The 21,432-nt window shown below is 31.0% G+C and overlaps 1 protein-coding gene across 1 annotated transcript in view; it reads right to left on the reverse strand.

Annotated features, from left to right (window-relative positions):
- LOC137933054 (START domain-containing protein 10-like) overlaps positions 1-20,502 on the reverse strand; it is a 47,733-nt gene extending 27,231 nt beyond the window's left edge. Inside the window, exon 1 of the mRNA XM_068776789.1 lies at positions 20,332-20,502. Within this exon, the coding sequence (XP_068632890.1) occupies positions 20,332-20,502 (171 nt within the window). The remainder of the gene's footprint in view (positions 1-20,331) is intronic.
- Between the last annotated feature and the right edge of the window lie 930 nt (positions 20,503-21,432).

The raw sequence follows: 21,432 nt of genomic DNA on the forward strand, positions 1-21,432 counted from the left end.
ATTGATGATGTAGGTATGGCGGTGTATGTGTATATTGGTGATGTATTCAAATACATGAACAATTTAATCACCTTTACTTTATAAATATCGAATTAGGAATCACATGATCTGGGAGGAGCCGCTGAATGAAGATGCGGCAAGTGCGGAGCAGACCCTCCAGCCACAAGATCGACACTACCTTGTTAAGTTCGACGGAAGAGACTTACTTGAAGTAATTATTAACTTGAAAAAGATTATGAAAATAGGCACACAAGCATAAAAATAAAAAGTAAACTATACGACATTGTGTTCCTTCCCTGCTTGATGGCCACCAAACGTGATCTATACGTAAGAAAGATGTAAATAAATTGTCAGTACACCAAAGAAAAACAGAGAAACGCATGCTTGACGTAAAATAATCTGACAAAATAAAAAACAAAATAATTACTAAAATAACTTACATACCGAAACTGGAAATCTTAAATGGAAATGAGTGGGTCATGTATGTGCAATGCCATGTGGTAGACACTAGGAAACGCATGGAGTGGATACAACTAGATGGAAAAAGAAAGAAAGGTAGACCAAAAAGAAGAAGGAAAGATACTTTACAGGAAAGAGAGAAGCAGGTAATAAAGACGGATGTAGAAAACTGGAGGAGGTCTATGCCGCAGAGGCGATTTCCACAATCCAATAACAGATAAAGAAATTTCAATTACAAATAAAGTTAATTATTATAATAAATAGATACATACACTAATAATAAATTTAATAAAATAAACCTTCAAAATACATGATTTAAGGAATAATAATATTCATAGATGTTTGCAATGCACGTTTTTTTTTATTTTATTTTGAATACCTATTAAAGTTATATGAATAAAAGTTTTCTGTTAAAACCTTGCCTAAATAGAAATCTTTTTACGCTACAGGGATTCTGATTCGCTAACTTTTTAAAAGCATAATTTAAAATTTATCTACGCAGCCACTCTAGGCGAAAGTCTGAAATTAGCGAACGCGGCACGAAGCGCACATTGCCTCCCCCATTCCAAAGCAACATGCAAATGGAGTTCCCTGGAAATTCCCATTTTAAAGTTGCTTAAATAACAGCATTTTCATAACAAATGTAGAAGCGAAATAACGCTTGTTAAAAAATAGACGCGAAATAGTTCTTTCAGGTCTATATGTATCTGAAATATTGAAATAATGTTAATAGGTTGACATTAATAAAAGTTGTTCGAAACATTCTAGTCTTTAGAAAGCTGACAATAACAATTATTTGTGATTGGCCTCGGTATTGGACCACACGTTTACAAACTTAAAGTATTGAATAAGCTGCTTGTTCCACTTACTTTAAGTTAAATATTTAACAATTTACCTTTGACAAGCGCTTCACAAACATTTATATAAAATTTAGAGGTTCTCACAAAGAACACCTAAATCACGATTTATAAACTTTTTAATAATTTTTTAACTGTATTTACATTAAAGATATTTAAAAGAATAATACTGCAACACGTTTATATACTGTAATTTTAGTTTAGTAAAACGGAATCTAGCAAATAATTAAAAAAAGTTAAATACACTAATGAATAAGTAATTAAAATAATAAAATTATGTCGACTAATAATTAGCTTGAATATATAAATTTAAATTATCATATGAAACGCTATTATGATGTAAGTAACTTCAAAAGAAGAGTTAAATGCGTGTCTATAATATGTAAAATAAGACACCAATACCTCGCTTTGCGTCGTTTCGTTTTGGGTTTTTTTCGAAGTTCCGTCGCTGCTTAATTAGTACTAATTTTCATTGTGCGTCGTTAGATTTTCGAGGTTGCGTTATTTTAGGTCTAATTTTTTTTAAATTTTCTAAAAGATGACAACACTTTTGTTTCTAATTGCGCCATGCCGTCAAAACTCGGTGATTCCCTTTCTAACTAAAAATCAACGCAATTTGAATTAGTTTTATTTTCACTTTGTTTTGCTAATTTTAGAATTCAGCTTCATTTACATACATGTGTTGTGCTTTTTTTTTAAAGAGAATAATAAATTTATATAAATATTTACGTGTTGTTTCTGGTTACAAAAAAGGTAAATATTTTTTCAATTTATTTATTTGCAGAGTTATATTATATTTGTTTCTTAAATATTTACTTTGTTCAGTTTTCTTTTTAAAAAGTAGTATTTTCGTAACCCTGAACCCTATCTCCGATCTTTACATGATTTGCTACAAAAAATCTTAATTCTAATCTACAGACGGTGGAGGTATTTAAGTAGATGACAATAAATAACAAGTAATTTAGCAGAAACGAACCCGAGCTCCTACTGAATATCCATTGAGAGGGAACAAAGCTAACCATGTAGAAAAAAAATTAAATTCACATTGCGTAGACGAGATTTCGAATCATTTCGTCATACTGTCATGTTAAACATGATATATAACCAACAATACAACGCCCCTCGAGAACTAATTAAACTTGGTGTTAAAGAAGCAAATAGAGATAAAGGCCGTTTATACAGCGTGTTTTATTATGCGCTAACGACATATATACACACGGCTTTTGTCTTGATTCGTTAAAAGCTATCTTCACTGAGATATAATTTGAAATCTCATATTATTTTTAACACTTAGAAATAACGAAGATGCTATTTATAACTGTTATAATATAGCTAATGTTAAATAACAATAATATAAAGTATATGGTATTATCTGTCGATAGATTCAGAAACAATAAATTCAATAGCCTTCAAAATTTGGTAAATTTTTTGAAAAATAGATTTTAATTTTTTTTTTATCAGTTTATGTTTAAGTTATCAAAACTACATTTTAATTGTACGTATAACACATCAACAACACATGAACAAGTATACCTTCTATCTTTTCTTATCTGCTATCTAATTATCTATAAATGTCAATAGTGTGTGAGTTGATATTTTCGTCGGAAGACGCTAGGAGCTTCCAAACAGTCCTGTTAGAAGTATGTGGGGGTTTATGTCAAGCATCGGAAATATACGACTGAAACGAAGATGTGCACATAATAAGATACAAGTGAATAAAACTGTATGCATATTACAAGACCATGAAGGTAAACGACAAAGAACAAGAAGATTGACAATATTGGTAGCTGTTCTTATTATAAACTTTAGCGTCATTAAACTGCGAAATAAGTCAATGATACATTCGAACATACAACAGAAGAAAATATTTAAATCCGTATAAAAAATTGTGTTACCATATATGCAAATAATATTTAATTATGTGTGAAAAAATCACTTTTATTCCTTGATACAAACCACAGATTATAGAACAAGGAGTATAGATAGAGAGATAAAACAGCTTTCCCTAGCTGCCAAATATTAAATATCAAACCGACAAAAAAGTCAGGTTAGTTTTTCATGAAACAAAAATCATCAAATTAAATATTCCAATGAAAATATAATCATATATTACCTTAGTTAAATCATGCAGCTTACGAAATAAAAAAACTTGATATTAACTTAAAGTAATCAATCTTTATTATTAAAACATTAAATTAAAAAAGTATGGTTAATTTATAAAATGTTTTACTTGTTTATTTTTTACAATTAGAGCGCCAATATCTTTTGATAATACGATATTTAAAATGAAGTTACCGCCATATGTCGTTAAAATATTAAACAAGCGAAGTGTGACTAATTTGCTGTGGTTTTTGTTTGGTGTTTACTTAAGTGAAAAAATATTGTAATAGATAGATCACAACTCTTTTTTTAGGGAAGTCACGCACGTGTGAATAATTATAATATAATGGGTTTATTATTAAAAGTCTACAATACACAGATATTACACGACGTGTACATAATGTGAGTAAAGAGGTATCAGGAAAAATCTGTGAAATGAGCAGTGGTAGCCCGACGTAGGTGAACCGAGAATTGCGGTCGTAGATTGCAAGTTAGATATAATGGTTAGAGACTCATAGCCCAAATGTTACACACATCTGGCGTTAAAATCAGGAAGGAGTCAATAGCCTCCCTGATAGGCGGAAAGGATACTAGGGAAGAATTCCTCTCATACTGCAAGGAAATAATTAAAAAAGTGATACAAAAAAATAAAAATTAAAGAAAATAAGAATAATTTTAAATAGACGGTAAGAAAAAATGTGATTAAATGTAACTCGAAATGTGATATAAAATGTGAACAAAAAGAAATAGAGATAAAATGTAACATGTAATGAGGGAGGAATGAAAGGTCACAGAGTAAAAGGGATAGCAGAAATGTGGCATGAAAGAATGGATTGAAAGAATATGTATGTATAAAGATAGGGGTACGAGAGGCCCCCAATAGCGGGGGCCATATATAAAAAAAATGTTACACACATGTGCGCTATTGCGTGCGCTCCCTTTTGTGAGTGCGTGCGCAACACACACGTTTATATAGCGCACCTTTATATCCGAAGCAAATACTAAATGTTTTATTTCATTTGTTATATTGAAAATTCTGTTTAATTTGGTCTTACAACGTAACTTCGCTGCAATGATTTCCTAAGAGAGAGCGAGTTGTATTGATTATTTGAAAGTGTAGGTTTACATAGAACAAATCACGATCGAAACTGTTGTAGAGGGACACATAGTTTCCTCTTAAATTGATATTTCTTTAAAAACCTTGTATTTCAGATTTTGCCTGTGATTAGGGCTTACAATACCGGGATTCCGGAATCCCAGACGATTTTTGTCCGTTATTAAAAACCGGTATTCGTGTAAAAATATCGGTACTTTGGTATTACATCAGTAAATAAAAATGAATTTATGCACAGTATAAATCTAATTTAATTTGTACATAAATTCGGTCCACGCTTGATGATAAAACGATTGATTGTTTATGTTTTTTTAAGAGCATACGTTAATAAACAAAACGCAAGATACTAATATTATTTCATAAATATTCTGAATTTAATTATATTTTTTGCTTCTTCAATTATGTAATGAGCATGTTACATGTAAAATGTAACATGCAATTTAATGTGTATTTATTTTTTGCTTCCACGTTTTTTGTACCTATCTACTCCTACTATGTAATAGAATAAATAAATATAATAATAATTAAGATATATATAATAAAAATAATAAATTCCATATAGTATTTGTTAACAAATCAATATAACAACTGAGATAAATAAAAACATAACTAGTAATTCTTTTATTAATAATACCGGTTTTAATACCGGTATCCCGATATTTCAAATTTCAAATATCAAACACTGGTATTCAGATTTTAGTTCGATATTGTAAGCCCTATCTGTGATATAATAAGCTATTACACAATTTATGTCTATTATTCCGTTATAGTTTTTGAGTTATAGAAGTTACCCTTTTATACCATTTCATTACGTGATTTGACTGGAAAATTATTATATATTATAAGTATATATATATGATAATATGCCTAATAAAGCAGTTATTTTAATAAATAAATAATTTGCTTGAAACATGATTCAATTAATGAATTAATGAATAAAATATTAATGAGGTATTTGAACGTTAATGATTGTCTTTCTCTGATTAGTTATTGGTATAAAAGCTCCTATGGAGTGAATGTCATCATCACTATGTACCATCCACTGCAAGATATAGAAGTGCATGCTATGTTGCCGGTCCACCTAGGGGAACCCCGTGGACGCCACTTAAGAATCTTTCGGCCCCAACGGTCATCTGCTGCACGAGCAATATGCCTGCTGCCAATTCAGATGAGCAATTCTTTAAGCTACGTTAGTTACCTTAGATATTTTACGAATCTTCCTATTTCTGATTCGATCTCTCAGCGAAACTGTGAAACCTTGAGTGAATTTATAGCAAACTTTTAAAATAGATTGTTTTTGAAAAAAATGGCAAAATTAGTTTTGATTGAATACGTTAATTATTTTATCATTAAAAGAAATTGACAATATTATTATTTACATTGTCAATTTTTAAAATTCACATCTTTATTTATTGAGCCATGCGATTGTTTTATTCGTAATAAGTTTGAAAAAAAAAACGACTATCTTATAAATATGTATTTTTGATTCTATATTAAAAAATAAAGGCTTAAGATTTTAAATTATTATAAAACCGAAATCGCAATTATTATACATCAAATCTTTACAATTTTCCTTCTATTCGATAAAAGAAAAGTCAATATAGCCGACTCCATTACCGACATAAGAAAAAAGAAATTCGATTTAGCAAAAAAAAAATCCCTTCGAATAAATAATAATTTCGCTGATTTTAAAAGATTCGACATTTCACGTCGCGTAAGTCGAAAGTAAAAAAGATTATTTGTAAAGGAAAGGATAACCTTTTTTAGGTAAAAGGTTCCCACTTTCATGAAATTGTTTTAAGACTAATATAAATTTTGGCCTTTCAATAATCGTAATGTATGTTTCTTTTCTATCGTCTATATTTATACCAAATGTATTCATGTTTCTTATACTAAGAGTCATCTGATATGTCAGCTGATCGTCCCACTACAACACAGGGCGCCAATGATCGTCACGTCTCATCATCATCACTGGTCTTCCAGTGACTTCTGACCTCGAACATAGGTCCACCTAATGACTGCCAAGCTTTTCCTGACCTCAACGCGCCTATAAGGACACGACCGCCACTCGAGAAACTTTTAGGCCTTTCGGAGAGACATGCCCCTTCTAATGCTACTGCGAAGTGTAGACATGGAATACACTATGTTTTTATACAGAACTACAAAAATTATTAGTTCATAGACTTAGTCACAACTTACGGAAAAATGAGCTTAGTATGTTATTATAAATATTCAAATTCAAATTTAGAATTAATTAAAAACAAAAAACTAATTAATAAAACCAGTAGCACAAATTATAAAATTTTTGTGTTGTCTATGGATGTAAATATCTTTTGTTTCCTCCTGTTGTTAAAATTGCGAAAGTTGTTTTTTAAACGCTAGCTTCGGACGAAAAGCTTTTAAAATACGCTTCGGGCGTTACCCGTCGACTCGCGTTGAGAAAACGGAATAGAAACGAAACTACTCAAATGTTTCCGACTTTAAAGTTTGAGAAGACTTTTGTTATTTTAAATTCTTGTAAAATTTACGCTCTAGGTATTTTGCAAACAATTTTAATCTGATATAACGGAATTGAAATATGGCCTTTCACTCTTAGCCACATTATCAAGCCCGAGATTTCTTTACAAGATTGTATTAGATATAAAGAGTTCCATAGAAGAACGAATGTAACTGACATCGCCCAGCGAATATGCAAGTTGTGGTGGTAGTGGACAAAGACAACTCGCACTATCTTCCACGTATAAGCAAGGAATTAACAATAAATTTTTCATAAAATATTGTTATTTACATTTTCTTTTGTTCTTCCTAGCACCTCTCATTCATTCCTCTGTTTTCTTTCCCATTCTCTTTTAATCATTGTTACCTTTCATCTATCGCCTCTTCCTTCGCCTTCCCTCCAGAATACTATAACGATTCTAAATATTAATTTTTGATCTTTATTTTACAATTTATTTAAGTTTTGTTTCACAGAGATTTTTTTTTGTTATTTATTACTAACTTTTTTTTTTCTCTTCTATTCATAAGTTGTCCAACTTGTTGGACAGATGTTCTTGTTACAATCATCGGAAGACGCAGGATGCAGGCCACTTCCAGCTTATTCATAAAAAAATCTCCGCTGGGGATTTACCTATTAGATCGAATAATAAATGAGGGGATCCATAGACGAATGAAAGTAAATGACATTAGCCCAACGGATTGGCAAATTGAAGTTGTAGTGGCCACCAAACGCGTTGAACTGTAAGCCGCTGGGACCTTAAAGTCCTGCGTAGGACCTCCACTTATAAGGTCAATGGACTATCTTATTAAGGTCACTGGTAGACGGTAATTTTTTTCAAACTAGTCCACATTGAACATACATAAAGTACTGTATAATATTCATAACTGTATTGTCAAATTGTAAAAATCTAAAAGTAGTATTAATATAAACATTTCGTTTTACATTATCTTCACGATTTTCATAATGTAGCTAATAAAAAGTAAAAATCGCAATAAAAACCAGTACTAAGATCAACTGCTATATAGCAGCATTATAAAAATCTTCATAGATCCGCTCACCGGATAATCATAAAGAGAAGTTATTACGCGATAAAGAAACCATTGAAGCAACTGTTATAGGCAATAACTTACAGTTTAACAGCACACCATAAAAAGGTGTTTAGGCCTCTATAAAGATAAATTATGAAACTCTTACTATTATTCACGGTACGTGACATTTTTGCGAAGATTTCGTACATTATTTACTTGTGGTACAGATACTATTTACAGTATTACATGTATTGGTTATAGTAGTATATATACTGGTGAGGTACATTCTTTTCACTGGTAGTTCAAGATCTGGATTTCGAGGGTAGCGTTAACGATAGATATCATGGGTCGGGTTATTTAAAATATAACAGCGCTAGACTATGGAGAGCTTAGAACGGAATTATCAGGGACTTTCACCAGCGTGCACGACGACTGGCTATGGTAATACATATAATGGTTATGATAGTATATATACAGTAGTACATATACTTGTGATAGTATACGTTGGTTAATATAGTAAACATAATAGTGACAGTAATACATATATTTGTAATATCGAAAGTACAAGTGACCATAAATTTCTCATTACAAAAATAAAGCGTTAAAAATCCACCTGCTACAATGGAATTACTGTGAATTATATTATATTTATAATGTATTAATAACTGCCTTAATTTACTATAAATTAGATGTTTTAATGCCTGCCATCGTGATACTCGTATGACGACGTATTTCACTAAATTTTATCTATTACATCTATTTGTATTTATGATGTGTAATGATATACACATTTTAATAATAAAAGTAAATAAAAATTATAAAGCAGAAATATTAAAATATATCGATAAATAAAATAACAGTATAAAAATTGTTAAAAAAGCAGTCCTAGAGGAAATGGTGAAAGAAAATAGGTCATACATCATCTATATACATCACCTAATGGTAATGGAATGAAAAGGAATTCAAGATTATGTCAGAGAAAAAACAGGAAAAATTGTAATAAATTCAGAAGCATGAGAGAAGACTGGTGAAATAAAATTAGACAGTGAATAAATTATTTTAAAAATCGTTTCTGCGTACCAAAGACAGCGGAATGTACAAGAGACCCCAATAACACGGGTTTTTGAAATAGACATCCACATTTTTAACAATTGATTGTAAAACATTTAAAATACAATATAAAAATTAAATAATTAAAGTGTACAATTTAGCAAAAATTAAAAATGTACTATATTATCAAATTATTCATGAATAATAGATATAAGTCTTTCGATAAGTATCCCACTGAACTTAAACATTGTTCCGATAAAATGAATTTAAACGTTCCAATTTTAAAAACTAACAACTTAATTCATTACTTTAGTAATTTATAACTTTATCAAATGGCAATATTATAAAAGATAGTAGCGATAAGTAATAAAATAGGGGACCGTACATTGACCATTATTCTAATTAAACCCTTTAGGTTTAATTAAAAACTATAATTAGTGAAATTACTTTTCATATTATTTACGACACAGCTGCAATGAAACACTCGCAGACTATACATTATTAGGTATCGAATTTTAAAATTCTAATTCTCTTATTCATATTATCATTCACTTAAAATCACTTACAATCACTAATGAAAATTATGTGAATCGAAGATAGATCAATTTCATTGAATTTAGAATCAGATTAAGGCTTATATTTAGCTGTAAAGGTCTTACAGCTGAGCATACGCCTTTATTTAATGAGAGTATCCTTCGACTTAAAGCAACAAAGGTTTCAATAGCTTCCTGAAAAAAGCCTACAGTAAACACTGATGATATTTAAAATGATCACTTTCATATATCCTTACTACAGTAATAGAGCGATTAATTCTCTTTATTTTTGCTTGAATAACTGTCTAAATTTAATGTATGTAATTGAATAAAATTACATGATAATTGAAAGACATCAGCGTGCATCATATCTTCCACATTTGCCCACAAAAAAGAACAGAAGAGAAAAGAAAAAGAAGAAAAGTCTTACAAATTTTAGTAAGCTTAGAGAAAAACATAAAAACTTATTTTTATTTCTAGAACTTACCTTATATGTGTCACTATTTTTCGTGTTTCTTTAGTGTTGTTATGCACATAAAGTAGATTTTCATATAGATATCAACAATTTACTAATTATGTTATACATTTTAGTCCACGATTTTTTTTTTCTAAAAGTTTCTTTAGATCTTAATCATTTTATATAACAGTGTAGTTGGTTATAGATATAAAAGCCTTAAAAAGCGAATATAAACCTTATTTGATGTCAATCAATATATGGTACACTTATTTAAAACTCAAAAGATATTGATTTTATGATAAGAAAAAACGTTTTCAGAATTCTGATACATATTAAAATTAATTATGTCTTACTTTCTGTTATTTTCCTGTTGCATTCCGATGTAAAGAATCAATTAATGTAACTTATTTCACAGTGATCACTATATACAGTATAATTGTAAAAATATTTAAAAGCAAAAACCTTTAGAATGTACATTCACCTATTTAAGGCTTTCACATCTATAACCAATCACCAGTAAATTTAATTTTGTAGAGTAACATCACATTATGATGATCAAAACGTTTCATGTTCAGTTATGAAAGTGAAAGAAAAACTATTTGCCGGTCATTCGTATTAATTAAATCTCATTTGAATTGTGTTAGTTCGTAGCAGTCGTAGAGTACAAGCGTAGCATAGTTGTAGACTTGGCGTAGAGCTTCAAAGCTCGCATTTGATGTTCGTGCTTTTGTCGAAGTGGAGTTATATTTGTTTTGTTAACACTAAAGTAATTGAGTTCTAAATTTACATAATTTAGTGTTTATTAACAAAACAAAATAATTTTATTATTTATTAGCTCGTGAATCGAAAACTTGTTCAAAAAAATATAATAAGTATTATCGATGTCTTTTGACGACATTATTGTCACCTAAGCGGTATACTGGCTGCTGAATAAAATTCTTCTGAAAGATTTCCAACAGAAGCACTAGGAAGTGGATTAGATCCAGGAACTTCCGACGTTCCGTATGGCTCGATTTCCAACGCCGTGCTTGCCAAGCCATGGTCTTTATTCCAGAACCAAAACGCAAAATTAGGTGTTTGTTCTGTGCACTATATGGCATGGAACTAACACTTGTACTTACCAATTCGCTTGACTACGTCCATCACTTATCATTACTGATTTGATCACTTATAGAAATCTCAACAAAACTTCGTCTTTAGAAACTGAATGATGTTAATTTTCATTAAATTATAATAAACAAACACCCTTTTATTACTTAGAACAGCACTGTATTTTAAAAGTATTCGTTTATTAAATAAATCTAATTGTTATTATTTAATTGTGATAATTTTTTAAATAATAATGGAAACTACATCACTGCCTATAAACTCATTATCATAATTTCAGCCGTAGTACATTAACTGATGGTCAAAAGCCTTTTCTATAGATTTGCAATAGCACCTCTTGAAAGCGGCCTGTATCCAACATATTCCGAGAATCTTTACATGTTCCTTTGTCCACTTTCAGTGAAAGCGCTATCGTCATATTAAAAACATAAAATTAAAAAAAATATATTCTACTATTGAAACTTTTTTCAGAACTCTTATCGATCTTCAACTTATTAGTTTTATTTTTCACTCTACTCTACTTCACAATATGTCACAGTTGTGAAGATGAAGCATTATAAGAGAGACTAATGTGACATCAACACTTATTTAAACTTGATTCACATAAAAGCTCTATTCATTAAGTATATCTATTACTCTGTTGTAACTACGTCATAGCAACTTGAAATAACCAACTGGAAACGAGCTTTTAAATAGTTAGGCAAAGTAATCATATTTCGAATTCGTAGCGGCGAGGAAATGTCTTAATGAAACTTGAGTTATTTCCAGATGACATCATTTAAATAAACTCCTACTTAATAGACTTTATTTATCTTCCCATGTTCTATTTGTATGATAAATCTTATGTAAAACATTGTGACAGACATATAAATACAATAAATAAAAAAAACTCATAACGCTTAAATTTCTTCTCCATAAAGCTAAGAAATCCTTTACGGGTTTAAGTGTAGGCATATATAATAAAGTTACACAAGATATCTTAGTACTTCTTTTTTTTACTTTTAAATCTAAAACTTATTTATTACACAAAACTTATTTCAAGAGGTTTTAGTTGTTTGAAATGTATCTAACTCGGATTGTTGGCCAATTAACAAAGTTCATATTATATTTATACATTAAAAAAATTTTAATTTCTTTTAAAAATAGCAACTGTTTAGTTTCAGGCCGGCTATTCTTAGCAGATCAATAATCCGACCCAGTGGTAGCTTACTAATTATAATGTTAAAATAATCGATGATTCAAAATTTCATGTAAATATAATTAAAGTATGTTTATTTTTGAAAAAAATATATTTGTTGGGGCTGCATGTATGATAGTTTAATCATTACAAGTTGAATTAAATTCACAAATAAATATATTTACAACTAAGAGTTTTATTCGTTTATTTTATAGTCACACAGATCAAAGTTACGACTTTAACGAAAGCAATAATAAAACCAATGCTCATCTGTTGAGCTCAGATATCAGGAAATCAATGCACCGGAAGCAATATACGCGGCACGTGTGGACTTCAAATGTGTGTCCTCATATATAACTTCCTTTTCCCTTACTTGCGATAGAACGAAGTGGCCATAAATATGACAGGAAAACTTATTACCTTGCTTAAATGATAAGGTAGATTTTATTAAGGTAAAGAACGGAAGAAAGGTTTGCACGTTTTATTATACCAAGTTCTCAGTATAGAACATAAAATAATTAATTATTTAGGTTTTAATTTGTAATTTATTCGGTAAAATATTGTATAATTCTGGCAACATAGAAATTAGCAGCAAAACTGACAACTGTCACTTTTTTCTTTCTCTAATTTTGCTTAGTAACGCAATGCGTATCTTATTTTAATAAACCTATTTTTTTTTCAATGTAACACATTTTTTATAGTAAATAGCTTTTTGTACTTTACAATAGTAAAACAAAAATGGTCGTCACATTGTGAGATGTTTTCCCAGACATGGTCTTTGTATTTTTTTTAATTTGGTAATCAATAACGAATGTTATATGCCAATATGGTTTTTAAGAAAACATTTAAGACATTTAACACACACGCTTGCTAGCCCACAAACACACATTCGCTATAGCTATATGCCAAATAATTATTAATGTTAATAAAAAGCTAATTGTTATAATTACTACAATTATTATCGTCAATTACCGCTTAATAATATATTTGCTATTGTACAAGCCGAAATGTAAGTTTCATATACTTTTACTTTCATTTTCACCTACGTAACAATTTAAAATGTAATACAGTGACATGTTTTATTATTTAGCGATGAAAATTTATTTAATAATTTTATTCGTATTAATATAGGCTATACGACAACGGCAGAGGATTCAGGCTTGCGATGGGAGATCGTGGGTTCGATTCCCGGGAAACAATCTTATATAAGTCACATTTTGTGCGTTAATTATATAAGTTTGTCACTGCTCACTAACAAGTTTTCAGAAGATGAACAGCAGCGCTATCTGCGTACCATAATACCACACTGCGATCACCAACGCTCTTGCCAAATGTAGTGATTATTGTACATTGGCCCTGTAGTACCCACTAGGAACTTTGTATTATGTTCGTAGTGATAAAAATACTAGAAGGGGCAGATTTTATAGAAACTATAATTAAAATAAACCCTTCCGTCATGGCATCGTTCAACTGAAAATAGACGGTTACGTGTGTTCCAAACGCCAATCAATAAGTAATTCCAAATTTAAAAATTTTTCTAAAAATTTCGTTATAATTATCCTTCAATGACGTCACAGCAAAGAGGTTACATCAGAAGTTTCCAGATTTTTTTTTATATATATATAACTTCTGAAGGATCCCCTGCAGCTAAATTTCTACCATCTTCCTAAAACTCGACAAAACATGTAAAGATTCAAGTCTTGTAACTTTGTACTGACAATAGAAAGTATCACAAACAGATAAATTTTCGTGGACCCCAGCCTGCGAATTGTGAAACCTCTTTTTGGCATGCCATTGTAAACCCTTGTCGAGTTCCCTGTGGACCCTTGGTGGTCTTTTAATTGTTACTAAGTTAGATCATTTTCATTCAGAAGATCGTTATAAATCACACCGCACATATGTGTACACGTACAAACACTCGCACACTCGCATACGAATTATTCATAATCACTGTCATTCCAAATTTAAAAATATTTCCTGTCAAATTCGTTTTAAAAGTTTTTCAATGACGACACACGAAAGAGGTTAGATCATTTTCTTAAAGGAGATCGTTACGTGTTTAAATAAACATATTAAAAAGGACTTATCTGAAAAAATATTACTATATACTTGGCTCGTATTGTGGGCATGAAACGGGGCAGACTCCTAAACAGGACATGCGGTTACCACAATAGCGCAGCCAATAATCGATCGCGAGACCGGACCAAACAGCGGTTTTGCATTACCACAATAACTCGCTTGTAACAGCTTACGCACGACCCATTTCTGGCCAAAGGCCTCGATTCTAAAGAGGTTACGATGGTATATTTTTTTTAATTTATGCCTGTCTAGTTATATAAATGAACGTAAATAATATCTCTACGAATATGACGTACTGATAATATATTAAAAGCGTTTCCAAAATTCGGATTACTACATATTAAAACTAATTATTGTTTACTATCTCTCTCCACATATTTTGTTCCGTCAAGAACTGGCCAGTTATATTCTAAAACAAAAATATATTAATGTAACATATTTCACAGGTGTTTATGTATAAGTGTAAAACTATCAAAGCATTTAGTTGACTTGACTTTTATCTTACTTTTACTAAATTTAAATTTATTACTGAAATTTATTTATATAGACTTTATTGTATCCTATACTACCACAGATAATAACTAAAAGAACAGATAATAACAGAAACAATTTAAATAGAGATATAAGAGTTGGTATTATCGGTTGAAATATGCATTAATTGACAGGAAATGAATACACTAACTTACTATAAGGCTTTTGCACCTATATCTAAACACAATACATTATTGTTTATAATACAAGTTAATTGTTACTACTGGCGACTTACTGGATCATTTAAAAATTCTTTACATTTTTATTTATTTTTTATACTACTTATATTGAAATTTGTATCGCGATACAGTTTTGCTTGTTCGTTTATTATATCAGTCTATTGTTACGTATTACTTTATTGTTATCTAATTTTGTAAAAATATATTTAAGTTACTACCATAATTTGCATTTATTTAATGTTCATATAGTCTACACGCTCACCAACAGTGATGATAATTACTAGTGCCTTTCACCAACGATGGCTTTATCATCACGTAATATCTGAGGAGATAGCTTTTGCGACGTGGTCACTTACGATAGGCCTGCTAGAATGCTCTGAATTTCATTATGGGATTGAATCTGAAATTAGGATCCGTAGAAGAACCAAAGAACAAACTAATCCCTGCACGTTTTTCTTCGATGTTAAGGTAACTGAAAGCTTGATATAATCTATGTATTGTGTATTATATGTACATATATATACATAGACTATTTACTGATACTATTTACCGCTGGGATACCACTGCTCAGTGATAGAGGTCTAAGAATTGCGATTGTAGGTCGCGGGTTCTTCTTCCCGTCCTTCTTCTTATAAAATTCACACTTTGTGCGTTAATTATATACGATTGCCACTACTCACAAATAAATTTTCAGAAGATGGGCAGCAGCGTCCTGTGTATTATATTGGCGATCTTAGTGTAGTATTATAATACTACACTAAGATCGCCAATCCGACTACCAACTGTGGCGATTATGGTATATCCCTCCATAAATATATTGGGGGGAGGCATACGCCTTCCAGAGGGCATTTAAGAGTTAAGCGAAAATTATTCAGAAGACCGATGAAAATGAAAATAAAAATTGTTTATAAAATTTAAACTTTAAAATTTTTCTGGTGTAAAAATCAGGGAGGAAACCATAGCCTCCCTGATATGCGACGAAAAACAAAGACTAAAAAAGTAAAAAAATTGTAAACAAATAACACAAAGATAAAATAAAAGCAAAATAAAGTAATGTGATATAGAATAATAATAGAATATAAGTAAAAAATGTGATATAGAATATATGAAAATGTAAAAGTAATGAGAAATGAATGAAAGGCGATACAGAGAGAAAGGGAAAGATAGTGGAATAGTGGAAAGAAAGAAATGAACGACAGATAATATGAAGTATGAAAGAAGAGAAAGTAAATAAAAAAATGTATGTGAAAAAATAAAATAAATGTAAACAAAAAGTCCCTGACCCACACCAGATAGGGGGTACGAGAGGCTCCCAATAACGGGAGCCATAAAAAAAAACTTTAAAATTAAACTTAACTAACTGTAACTGAATGTATATTATCTGTTTTTATTTAATCTGTTGCGTAAAATTCTATAAAAGCTCCTACACCCGAACCAATAAGGACCCAAATGGCTATAAAAGCCCAATACAACCTAAGTCAACTGTTTAAATGCCCGACTTGGTGCCGCAAATATTTACAAACCGTATCCCGTAACCCTTACTTCGGCTTTCATGTGAATTTTATAGTAACACAAAAAATGTTGATCGTTTACTATGTAAATGTCATGTTGATATGGTTTTTCTACAAGAGCTTTGTTTTTTACATATGAATATAAAATATAGAGATATACAAAAATCGTTTTTATAGTATTATTACTAGCTGATACCGCAAACGTTGTTTTGCCATGTACATTATTAACAAATTAAAAATATGGATTGATTGTAGAGGAGTGAAAATTTAGGGTTGTAGGTATTTTTGTATGCTGTACCTTAAAAAAATGTATAAAAATAAAAAAAATTAGGGGTGGACCACCCTGAACATTTAGGGGGATGAAAAATAGATGTTGTCCGATTCTCCACCCTGGCGGATATGTACGCTAAGATTCACGAAAATCGGTCAAGCCGTTTCGGTGGAATAAGTCAGGTAGAGGAGCACCGTGACACGAGAATTTTATATATTAGATAAAGATTAAGGTTTGGCAATTATTAAAAAAAACTATGACTAACTAAATATATAATTATGGCGACTAAATAATATTGAAGAAAAACGTCAAGAGGACGGAGGGAATAAATTTTACAGATATCACTAACATCATCATCATTTTAACCGAAGAATATTTACTGATGGTCATAGGCCACCCCCATAGATTACCCAAAGGACCGGTGGAACTCCAGCAGCCAGCCTTCTGGCATTTCAACTTACCAATCCATTGAACTATGTACATAAACATAACTTTTATTTGTCTGTGAATCTTCTCATACATTCTTCTCCATGGCTTCTTCGGCTACTTTGAGTTTGCTAATAAGACAATGGTAAATATATATATATGACGCATCTATGTCAGAGAATAACAGCGTCTCGAAAAAAAAACGTAAAAGTGTGGTGAATGTAGTAAAACAACAAAAAATAGTTAATACTAGCAAGGTTTTATGAGAGATCTTAAGGAGAAATCAACGAATGTACTTACCTTTTGCCATAACCCTTCATTTGCTTAACTGTACGAAACAATTTATTAACATTTACTGTACCATTCCTTTTGTACATCCATGAACTTTTTACGATTTCGATCAGTTAATTCTATGTGTAGGGTAACCATAATTAAACATTTATTTTCGGTAATATTTACAAACGCAAACTTTATTTATTTTATACCACGCTTTAATAAAAGCATTTTATTTTAACAAAGCACTTAGCAAGTTGAATTAACAATGATCAGGGAACAAAGCGCAAAGAACACATGGTCGCCAGAACGTTCTGGTGTGGTGACCATGCACCGGCAAGCAAAAGGTGGGACATCTATCCATAAAGTGAACAGACACCGTAGTTAAGTTCGTTGGAAGACGCTCAATGCAGAGCGCTTCCAACTGCTTCCATTGGAAATCTGTGGAGGAATCTTTTGTCCAGCACTGGACGTATTAATGCTGAAATAATTATGCTATCTTACATACCTCTGCACATACACATACATGCACATCTTAACACATCCTTACGAATACGCGCATACGTCATTCCAAATTTAAAATTAGTTTCTAACAATGCAGTATATATAACTTTGAATGACGCCACACGAAAGATGTTAGATCATTTTCTTCAAGGAGGTTGTTACGAATATGAAATAAACATATTTCACAGGAATGTTATTAACACAGTGAAGGATGTACTTAAAAAGAATTGTGTGGAAAAAATTGCCATACATTTGGCACGTATTGTGTGGTAACTAACACTAAATATAGCGTCGTCGTTTCAGTCCACAGACGCTTACTTGCAGTAAACTTCTATGGACTCCACCGTCATCTATGGGCATCACCCTCCACCACAAATTTCTATGAGGTGAATAAAGGTAAGATAGATGAACTCGTTAAGATAGTCGGAAGACGCTGTGTGCTGACAGCTTCCAACCGGTTCTATTGGAACCTCTCAAGCGAAAAAAAAAATAAAACTTTTTCATGTAATAAATATGTCGTAAAAATAGAAGAACCTTTCGTTTAAAAAAAAAATTTAATTAATCATAAATAAAAATACATTTATAAACATTTTTAAATATTTTTCATTTTAATTTGTATAACAACGAAATTGGATCACGGCTTTATTATTTCAAGAATTTCATCATCATTAACATTTCAACCGAAAGATGTCCACTGATGGACATAGGCATACCCTAAAGGTCTAAAGATTTTTTTTCTTTTGTTTTGTTGGGTTCAGAAGAACAGTTCTGCTAGACCATTTATTCACATTTTTTTCTCACTCTTACTCTTTAATATGTCTTACTCAAAAATCTTTTATCCGTCACGTTATTTTCCATTCCTATCCATTTCTTTACCTATCATACCTTGCCTTTTATCATTTTATTTTCTACCTTCTGGCAGTAATCCAAAAAGGTCTTTTTTCCTCTTTACTTATCAATAAGGCGGTGTTCCTTTCTTCTATTCTTTCCTGCAACCGAAACTGGCATCCAATCCGTAACGCGCCATTATTATATCTTCACAGCCCTAGGTCCACGGACATCCTGATTGATACCAGAGATGGCCCAAAAGCCTATTTGGTAACTGCTAGTCTATTGACAGAGTTGCAAGCGTTCTATTTTTTTTTTTAATATTTTTATTACCAGTAACTGCTTTGCAAAATACCATCTAACTTTAATCTCTACTGCAAATATGTTTAAGCATTGCTCTGTTCGTACATATACACGATTTGGAACTATAATAATATTAATTATTAACAAAAAATCTGAATAGCTTTGTTTGACTGTAGGCATATGATGCCACGTATCTTTAGGTGCCTTGTAACCTGCCGTGATATTCTGCCGACGAATCAAAGTTATACACGCTATTATTTTTTTTAAAATAGCAACCCACAGCAACGTTAAAGGTACATATACAAACCTTTATTATTTATAACAAACATGCACGCTTTGTGTTTATCTTCAAAGCGTGTCTCTGTATATAATACAAACGCATAATATCTTTATTCAATTTGGCATTATACACAATTCCTTATCTAGCACCGGCTCGAAAAGTTGATCTATTGAGACGAGTCGGCCACAGAGTCAACAATTGCTCATTTTAAATTAAATTTTGCAATGTTTGATGTATACTTTGTAATATCAACTATGTAATCGTCTCTACAAACCAAGTGCGTCACGTTTCGATCAACTAAAAACTCTTGAATTATATTTAAACATTTCTTTAATTATATACTTATTTGTGTATTAGTTACTACAAAAAATTACAGTAATAAAAACCGAAAAATGTTTAAAATGTTATGTAAAGATTGATTGATTGATCATATCTCACTGTACCTGTAAAATTTATAACTAAAATTTAAAAGCATTGTTAAATTTAATAGTATTGGTAACGTAGATGTGGAATATTTAAATATAATAGTGCATGGTTCAGAAAGTAATAATTATTACAGCACAAGTTAATCATATAACAAATGATCTATGGAAGGTTTAACAAAAATATGCATACAATTTTAAAATATATATACCGTTACAAACTTTTTAATTTATTAATAAAATATATACAGATTGAGCACAGATAAAAAATAATGAATCTTTCTTTATAATAATTCTATACACGTACTTACTGGCGGGTTAACGAGTGCGGAAAATAAAACTTACCTTAACGGTGCGCAAGGCGCCGTGGGCCGCGTCTTCTGCCCAAACTTTGACGCCGTCGCGTTCGTACTCCAGGTTCCATCCATCCTCGGAGGCGAGGAGTTGCTTCAGCGTTTCGAAATCGGAGTCGTCAGCCACACGAGCTTCGCCTCGCACCCAGCCCGCGCCTCCCATTCGACCGCGGACATCACAAGCGACTGCAGGGAGCTCGCCTCGTTGTCGATTGTTACGCATGCGCCAAAACTCCCCCGCCATCGTTTTCGGGTTACGCGGCATGGAATTGACAAACGGTAAATATTAAACGTATCTATAAACATTGACAAAGAATCGCTTTTTATTTATTTTTCTCACTTTTACATAGATAATCCTTTATTTCCGAACACATTTTTAGTTACACTATTATCAAAAAAAAATTTTTTATCTTCAAAAAATTTAATTCAAATTAATATTCTAAAATTCTTTTTTCAACATACGAAAGATTACACTTGTTGACGTCTAATTGAGTATGCCGCCCTTTGGTTGTAATACCTAAAACCTGAGAATAACAAGCGAAAAGAACTCAACAAATCTTTCATGTTCAACAATTCTGTGTGTACGCATATATAGTAAACTCCTTCAAGATATCTTAGACAATCGTTTTCTTAATTTAAATTAAAAATTCAGAGCATATCGTTATATAAATATTATACTTATATAATATACAACATTCAAGAGTTTTTAGTTGTGGAACATGGTTGATAATATATGTATAGATCAAACTTTGTTAATTACATTAAAAAAGAGCAAATTTTGAGGAGCCCGGCTCTTATCAACAGGTCTTATCAGAAGATTAAATTAATTGACGGTTCAAGTGTTTATAAATATCTACTTGAATTAATATACTTTGAATTCTAACTGCCATAGAGTCAAAAGTATTTAAAAAATCAATTACGCCCATTTTTATTTTCGAATTACGAGGCATCTAAGTTCTTAGACTAGTTAGGTGGACGCTATATGAAAAGAGTTGACGGATAGTCCTTCGAAAATGTACCACAGCTTTTTATTTATTTTATTCTCTTTAATTGTAATTCTGCATTCTTTATTACAACCTACCAAAGGAAGCCG

This window comes from Battus philenor, unplaced genomic scaffold, assembly GCF_028537555.1.
Source record: "Battus philenor isolate CCGP_79_NKW_IND1 unplaced genomic scaffold, ilBatPhil1.0.hap1 SCAF_12, whole genome shotgun sequence".
Taxonomy (NCBI): domain Eukaryota; kingdom Metazoa; phylum Arthropoda; class Insecta; order Lepidoptera; family Papilionidae; genus Battus; species Battus philenor.